Source organism: Neoarius graeffei, chromosome 7, assembly GCF_027579695.1.
Source record: "Neoarius graeffei isolate fNeoGra1 chromosome 7, fNeoGra1.pri, whole genome shotgun sequence".
NCBI classification, from domain to species: domain Eukaryota; kingdom Metazoa; phylum Chordata; class Actinopteri; order Siluriformes; family Ariidae; genus Neoarius; species Neoarius graeffei.
The window spans coordinates 24,630,382-24,638,748 of NC_083575.1; the positions used below are offsets into that span (position 1 = coordinate 24,630,382).

General features: G+C 42.2%; 1 protein-coding gene across 1 annotated transcript in view; it reads left to right on the plus strand.

The window, feature by feature from the left end:
- plek (pleckstrin) overlaps positions 1 to 7,641 on the plus strand; it is an 18,625-nt gene extending 10,984 nt beyond the window's left edge. Inside the window, exons 4-9 of the mRNA XM_060925441.1 lie at positions 1,355 to 1,446; positions 3,395 to 3,579; positions 3,789 to 3,893; positions 5,351 to 5,434; positions 5,569 to 5,641; positions 5,850 to 7,641. Coding sequence (XP_060781424.1) covers positions 1,355 to 1,446; positions 3,395 to 3,579; positions 3,789 to 3,893; positions 5,351 to 5,434; positions 5,569 to 5,641; positions 5,850 to 5,989 — 679 coding nt within the window. The 3' untranslated portion in view covers positions 5,990 to 7,641. The remainder of the gene's footprint in view (positions 1 to 1,354; positions 1,447 to 3,394; positions 3,580 to 3,788; positions 3,894 to 5,350; positions 5,435 to 5,568; positions 5,642 to 5,849) is intronic.
- The last annotated feature ends 726 nt before the right edge of the window (positions 7,642 to 8,367 follow it).

Genomic DNA, 8,367 nt, shown 5'->3' on the forward strand with positions numbered 1-8,367 from the left:
GTGGTTGTATTGGTCTCTCTCATTGTTTTGCTGATAACTATCTCTGCACTATTTTGTTTTTGGGCAACTGGTGGAAAGTTTTGTAGCATTTAGAGAACTTTATCAGCTTTATGCTTGGACACATAAAAGGGACCTGAGGTTTGAGCAGTGGGTGTTCATTCATTCATTCATTCATTATTCTACAGGCAATCATAAAGGACTTTAACATGCAAGAAGCTACAGGAAGCCAGTACAGTGATATATGGAAGAGAGTAACGCAGTTTATTTGATCGAAGATTAGACATGCCACCACATTTTGCATCATCTGCTGTGCTTTAGCAAGCTGTTAGACTCATCTCCAAAGAGTTAAATGTAGCTAAATGGCACAAAGGAACAAGTGAATAGACAATATTAAAGGTATATAACTTATAGTGCAAGTAGAATTCAGGAAAAATGTGTACTTGGATACAGGAGTCACTGAAATCAGACAGATGTTCAAAAGAATTAAATGACTTTCAGAAAAAAGCAAGCAGTTTGGCTGAGGAAGACAAGTGAAGCTGAATACAGAAAATTATTCAACTAGAAGGGCACTCGGTAGAGTTCATACCTCTGCCAAGCCACATATTACAGTATCCAGATGTTTACTTATCTGAAACTTTGAATCCTGGTCTGGATCAACATCAAAATCAAACCACTTGAACCTAGGATAATACTAAAACCCAACACCAAATTTCATCCAAATCCGTTCACTACTTTTTGAGTTACTTTGGGAACAGAGAAAAAAAATCCTAGACTGGCATGCATATCTGGATCCTGGATCTGATTACATATCCAGATTTGCAACAAAATCTAAACAACTGTTCCTTTGCCCATGGCCCACCTTTCCTCAAAATTTCATCAAAATCCGTTCACTGCTTTTTGAGTTACATTGGGAACAGACAAACAAATGGAGACAAAAGTGTAACCTTCTCCAACAAAGTTCGCTGAGGTAAAAACCTTATAACCTCCCCTTATGCAAGTTGTAAGATTTTTACCTCAGCAAACTTAGTTGGAGGAGGTTATACTTTTTGAGTTACGTTGGGAACAGAAACCAATGGAGACGAAAGTGTAACTTAAAGTTCACTGAGGTAAAAATCTTACAACTTGTGTAAGGGAAGGTTACAACTGTCCACATTATAATTCATCAAAATGATCATAGTCATCATTTCCAGAAACATGTAGTATGTCCAATATATGGAGTGCACAAGAATTTAAAGTGTCACTAGATAAGTAAGTAATACAGAACACAGCCGGTGATTATTATACACAGTTTTTGGCTTGGTTTGCTCTCATATAATGTGCTCATGGACATTACCTGTTATATCTTCTCTTTAAGTGAGCTGTACATTCTGATGAAAGACCAAGACACAGGAGTTAGAGAAATGAAATTGGAAAAAGATAAGAAGCTTTTCAACCACTGCTTCACTGGTATGTTACTTCAGTCAGAATGTTCAAACAGGCTCTTGAGTGGAATCTGCTATTATGAATTTTTCATATTATGGATTTATCTCATTATCTCATTATGCATATGATTGGTGGGATGGTAGAAAAACCCTGTAGTGAAACCTAACCTACAAAGCATAAAACAAACAAACAAACAAACAAACAAACAAACAAACAGTGTTGCTGCTCCTAAACTTTGGAACTCGTTACCACAATCGCTTCGTGACTGTTCCACTCTCTCTTCCTTCAAAGCTAACTTGAAAATTTTTCTCTTTACCTCACACTACTCTTCCTAGTGTGGCTTTTTTTTGGTAACTCCTGTGTAAAGCGTCCTTGGGTTTGTGAAAGGCGCTATATAAATTGAACTTATTATTATTATTATTATTATTATAAACAAACAAAAAAACAAACAAACTTGTACACTCAACCCTTAACCCTTATGTTCGGTCAGGTCAAGAATGACCAGACTTAAATCCATTTTAAAATCATAGTTATATTACAAAGATTATTTTGACCTCTGAGTATGACATGACCTCGATTTTTATTTGCACTCACTCTGAAATCACAGTCTAGGCAAAAGTATGTAATATTTCTCATTGTTAGATTAATGGAGCAATCTATATAATAAGCGGCAAAGTTTGTTTGTTTGTTTGTTTGTTTGTCTTGAGCTAACATAGACATTTCTTGATGGATTTTCACCAAATTTGGCAAGTAGGACCGAGGATGACATGGAATTTTGCAGGTATAAACAAAATTCATGTACAGGCCTCAGGGGGTCCCTGGTGGGCCCCTGGGTGGTGGATGTTTGGATTTTTGTTTGTCTTGGGTTAACATCACCATTTCTCAACGGATCTTCACCAAACTTGACATGAAGTCTAAGGGCAACCCAGAATTTTGCAAAACCCAAGCAATGCCAGGTAACCTGCTAGTATATAATAAAAGCTAAGCCTAACTATATAATAAGCGGCAAAGTTTGTTTGTTTGTCTTGAGCTAATGTCGCCATTTCTTGATGGATTTTCACCAAATTTGGCAAGTAGGTTGGGCGATGACCTGGAGTTTTGGAAATATAAACAAAATTCATGTACAGACCCCAGGGAGGTCCCTGAGGGGCACAACATCCACCCACCCCCTCCTGCAATGCCTTTCACGTTACATTTATTAATACAAACTCTCAACAGAGCTTCACTAAACTTGGCATGCAGGTACAAGAGATAGCCACAATTTGGCAGAACTCAGAAATTCCATATTTGGGCCCCAGGGGGTCCCCAGTGGGCCCCTGGGTGGTGGATGTTTGGATATTTGTTTGTCTTGGATTAACATCACCATTTCTTGATGGATCTTCAACAAATTTGACATGAAAGTCTGGGGGCAACCCAGAATTTTGCAAAACCTGGGCAACCTGCTAGTTCATAAATATTTTAGTAATTTCAAGCTTATTCTCCATCCATTATCCATAACCACTTATCCTGTACAGGGTCACGGGCAAGCTGGAGCCTATCCCAGTTGACTATGGGCAAGAGACAGCGTACACCCCGGACAAGTCACCAAATCATCACAGGGATGACACATAGAGACAAACAACCATTCACACTCACTTTAGAGCCACCAATTAGCCGAACCTGCATGTCTTTGGACTGTGGGGGAAACCCACGTAGACATGGGGAGAATATGCAAACTCCACACAGAAAGGCCCCCATTGGCTGCAAGGTTCGAACCCAGAACCTTCTGGCTGTGAGGCGACAGTGCTAACCACTACACCACTGTGCCACTCTCAAGCTTATTCTATCGTCAGATAATTTCACTTCTTTCAATTCTTTCATTCTAGAAAGACAAACATTTTAGAGAATGCACTATACTGCTACAATAATGTGATAATTATTAGTGCTGCCTTTTCTGCATGTTTGTGTATTGTAAATTCTGATCTCATGGCAGGTGACACAGTGACTGACTGGCTGATCTCTCAGGGGAAGGTGAGGAACCGGTCTGAGGGGGTATTGCTGGCCACAGGGCTCTTGACTGAGGGCTATCTGCAGCCAGCTGGAGATCTGTCCAAAGCAGCTGTGGAAAGCAACACGGAGTCTGCATTCCTGGACCAGCCGGATGCTGTGTATTACTTTGTGAGTGAACATGCATCTCTTTAACCATTCCTTTCAGTCAAAGTTCATTCATTGTTGATGTTTGGTAGCTGCTTTATCCTAGTTGGGATCACTTTGAAACGTAGGAAATTTGTACAGCTGAAATACAGCTAGTTGCATATTTAAGGAGCAGAAAAATGTGGTTTTGAGCGTGTGAGACTGTTTGTTTAAGACTGTTTTTCTCCCTGTAGGCAGAAAGTGGCTTCTTCTGTGAAGGCTACTCGAGTGATGAAGATGTGCTTGTAAAGGAGGAGTTCAGAGGAGCCATAGTAAAGCAGGGCTGTCTGATGAAACAGGTAAGTGTGGGATTGAATGTATTATTTGTTCACATATAACTAAGATAAGAAGTTGTAAGATTGACAGCTGTGTTCAGATTTAACACTAATACCAATGTACTGTAGGCAAAGTAGGTGGTGCAGTAGCTAGCACTGTTGTCTCACAACAAGAAGGTTTTGGGTTCGAACCTTATGGCTGATGGGGGCCTTTCTGTGTGGAGTTTGTATGTTCTCCCTGTGTCTGTGTGGGTTTCCTCCCACAGTTCAAAGAGATGCAGGTTTAGTAAAATACCCAGCCACTGGGGTTGCACAAGCTAGTGCTTACTTAGGCCGAATCCCATTTCACCCCTTGGACCAACCCCTTGGCCCTTCCCCTCCATTTTGCGCGTTCACGTGAAGGGGTAGGGGTATCCCAATCCCAGTTAACGCGGAGGGGTAGGGGAAGGGGTAGGGCTTCTGTACCCCTCCAAACGGAGATTTTCCTGGAGCTGACTCCGAACGAAGGGGTTTGAGTGATTTCCCACAATGCCATGCGGATTTCAGCGAGATTTCATGCGGATTTCAGAAAGATGGCGGTTCCCGCGGCGAAAGATTGACATAAATGTATTTTCTCCATTATTTACGTGTTTTAAGTTGTTATCCAGAGGAAACACGCCGCTTGATTCGCTTTCGAGCTGAGAATGAGCAGCGATTTCTGAAATCCAAGCTGCTGCTAAAAAGCTTTGGGAGTGAGTATTGTTTTCGGTTGCTTGACTGCGTACGTTTTGTTCTGTTATTCTCGCTTTTATTGTTTACATGAGTGTTCTGACACCTCATTCTGTCGGATGTGGTGCACGAAGCGCCAAAGATATCCCATTCAGTGGTGTTAGTTAACAAATCACACCCTGCCAGCAGAGATTTCTGGTTCTGGCTCTGACTGTAGCGGCTGGTCGCAGCCAATGACGCATTTGGTCGCGTTTTGCTAACGTAAACGCTGACGGAGGTACGCGATGACGTATGCGATCGTTGAAGGGCTATCCCAATACGTAGGGGTTGAATTTCAAGCCCTATCCCTTGTAGCTCAGTTTCAAGGGGAAGGGCCAAGGGGAAGGGGGAGGGGTAGGGGAAGGGGGAGGGGTAGAAATTAGAATTGGGATTGGGCCTTAGTGCTGGTCCCAAGCCTGGATAGACTGGGGAGGGTTGTGTAGGGAAGGGCATCTGGTGTAAAACCAACACCAAATCAAACATGTGGCTTAGGTTAATAGCATTTAGCAGATGCTCTGTGTATATCCAGACCAACAAGGCCATTCCTGCTCATCCAGGGAATTAAACTGGCAGCCTTTTAGTCCCAAAGTTGCTCCTCTAACCACTAGACCATGGCCTTCTCTAATGGGAGCAGCTGAAAGAAGTAGTACTGTAAGAAAATCAAAATACTGAAGTGGAAATGACATTTTTTACGCCTGGATCTTTAGCCATAGATGTTTTTGCTTTTTCAATAGGGCCACAGGAGAAAAAACTGGAAAGTGAGAAAATTTATCCTGAGGGATGATCCTGCATACATCCACTACTATGATCCCACCAAGGTGAGGAAGGCGGTGCTACTGAGTCACACTTTTTCTTAATACTTAATTCCTTGTAACAATTGAAACATCTCTCTCTCTCTCTGTCTCTCTCAAAAACACATTCTTTTTCTATATCTCTCACTTTATCTCATAAGGGCGAAGAGGATCCTCTTGGCTCAATTCACCTGCGTGGATCTGTTGTGACTGCGGTGGATTTTGTACCAGATGGTGAGATATGAGTAACTGTTAGTCACTAACTATTCATCAGTCACAACAGTAAGACTAAACAATATTACCTAAACCCTGCATGTGTAATTCTTGCTTTTTAAAAGGAGTAGAACTATGTAGTCCTAATACATCACAGCCACATGACAAGACAATACAAACGTCACTTGTGAAAAAGAAGCATTAATTCACTGTTCTCACAATGATGCAGCTAAGAGGCATGACATCGAGGGCAACTTGTTTGAGATCATCACTTCAGATGAGATACACTACTACCTACAGGCAGCTACAGCTGAAGAACGCAACGATTGGATCAGAGCAGTTCAACTAGTATCAAAGTCTGGAAAATAACTGTGAAAGTCTACTTCAGACCAGATGTAATCTGACAAAAAAAAGACTCTTGTTATTTTTTGAAATGTACACACATTGTTATTTTAGGTCCTACACATCACAAAAATGGCTAAGTTTCACTTTATACACCACAAATTCCTACTGAAACCTCAAAATAGATTAAGAGACAGAAAGGATATAGAGCATGTTTATCTTGGTCTTTGAATACTATTTCTGTCAATGATAGCCTAGGGGAAAAAGTCTACAAGTGGAAACTGTTGACATCTTTGCAGTCCAGCCACTTCCTGTTTCTGTTACTAAATGCATCATTTCCTATCTGTTAATAATCATACCACATTGTGGTTACCCTCATGTATTTTGCCTTAACTTATCACTTATTAAGCACATAAACCAGCTCCATTTATGGCATTCTAATGGAGGAGTGCACATTCAGTACAATAGTCCAACTCCAAATTTGAATCTATAGACCTCAGATCAAGAGCTTTAGTTAATGTTCACATTAAACATCAGAATGGAGGGAAAAATTGTGATCTTAGTGACTTTGATCGGGGCATGGCTGTTGGTAGCCATATAGACTGATTTGAGTATTTAAGAAACTGGTGATCTCCTTGGATTCTCACAAAGAAAAGTCTCTAGAGTACACAGAGAATGGTGTTAGGGGGAAAAAAAACCCAGTAGGCTAATGCCACTTTTCCACTACAAACGCGGCTGAGTCGGGCTGAGCCGTGCCGAGCTGAGTTGGGCTGAGTCAGGCTGAGCGGGGCTGTTGGAGTTGCATTTTGACTACAACCGCGCTGAACCGTGCTGGCTGGAAGTGGGTGGACACATTGGGTGGAGTTACCGAAAGTGGGTGGACGTCAGGTGATGTCGTTAAGCAGCGCAAACAGTGACATCAGTGAGCTTTTAAGCGGTAGTCTCACGACCCGAATAGTAAACAATAAACATGGAGGACATGGAGTCGTTAGTGTTGCTGGTCTTGGTGCTGTGGCTTGTTGTCACCGACAACGCGGACAGATACTGGCAAGAGCGTATAGATGAGGCGAGGCGCATAAGGCTTCATAATTCTCGTAATTCTTCTCCTTCCGGGTTTGCGGTGTTTACAGATCCCAGCGCGCTCGCGGGGCGTGTGTGGGCATGTGAGGACACTCCTCCTCACCAATCAGTGCACAGGGGAGTGTCTGCTCACGCCCCCAACCTCACTCGGCTCGCTTTGGCTCGCTTCAGCCCCACTCCAAAACGGTGCGAGTTTTAGGGGCTAAGCAGGGCTGAAGCGAGCTGAGTCGTGCTGGTTTTTGGTAGTCGAAACGCGAGCCGTGTCGGGCTGAAGTGAGCTGAAGCGAGCTGAAAAAGGGTAGTGGAAAAGGGCCATAAGTGGTGGTTCTGTAGGCAGAAACACCTCAATAACTCAAAAATAATACCAATAAATAGGCAAAATATTAGTATATACATTTAAATAAAGAGACTAATATTTGAATAATTTTGAATGGTTTGAACAGAAACAACGGATCTGTGTTCTGGGGGTCTGTGTAGTGTATTTTTCAGTTTAAAAGTGTCTCTGGCTGCAAAACATTCAAGAACCTCTGTATTGGAGCCAACATTGGTAGCTTGGTCTGTGTGCAATTGGAAATGAAGTGTTTAATTCAGAAGAAGAAGCCTTTATTTGTCACATGCACACTCAAGCACAGTGAAATTCGTCCTCTGCATTTAATCCAGTGAACACAGTGAACACGCGTGCACATACACAAGTGAGCAATGACCACACACACCCAGAGCAGTGGGCAGATGTGCTACAGCACCTCGGGGAGCAGTTGTGGGCTAGGTGCCTTGCTCAAGGGCACTTCAGCCCAACCTTCAGCCCAAGGCCACCCCATGTTAACCTAACCACAGGTCTTTGGATTGTGGGGGAAACTGGAGCACCCGGATGAAACCCATGCAGACACAGGGAAAACATGCAAACTCCACACAGAAAGGCCCCCGTCAGCCACTGGACTCGAACCCAGAACCTTCTTGCTGCAAGGCAACAATGCTAACCACCATGCCACCCAATAATTCCTTTTGATTATAAACTGACTGTAAACATAATTCCATATTTTAACTCTGTGAGGTAACCCATGTTTGTCATGTTACCAATCTGTTCTTTAAAGAATTTCCCCTTCTAATTCAGTGTTGACAAAAAAAGGAAGAAAGAAAAAGGAAAGAAAGGAAGAATATTAGCAATGCAGGTAAAGGAAATGAAGCAGCCACCCACCTACAATGGTACTTGAAAGTTTGTGAACCCTTTAGAATTTTCTATATTTCTGCATAAATATGACCTAAAACATCATCAGATTTTCACACAAGTCCTAAAAGTAGATAAAGAGAACCCAGTTAAACAAATG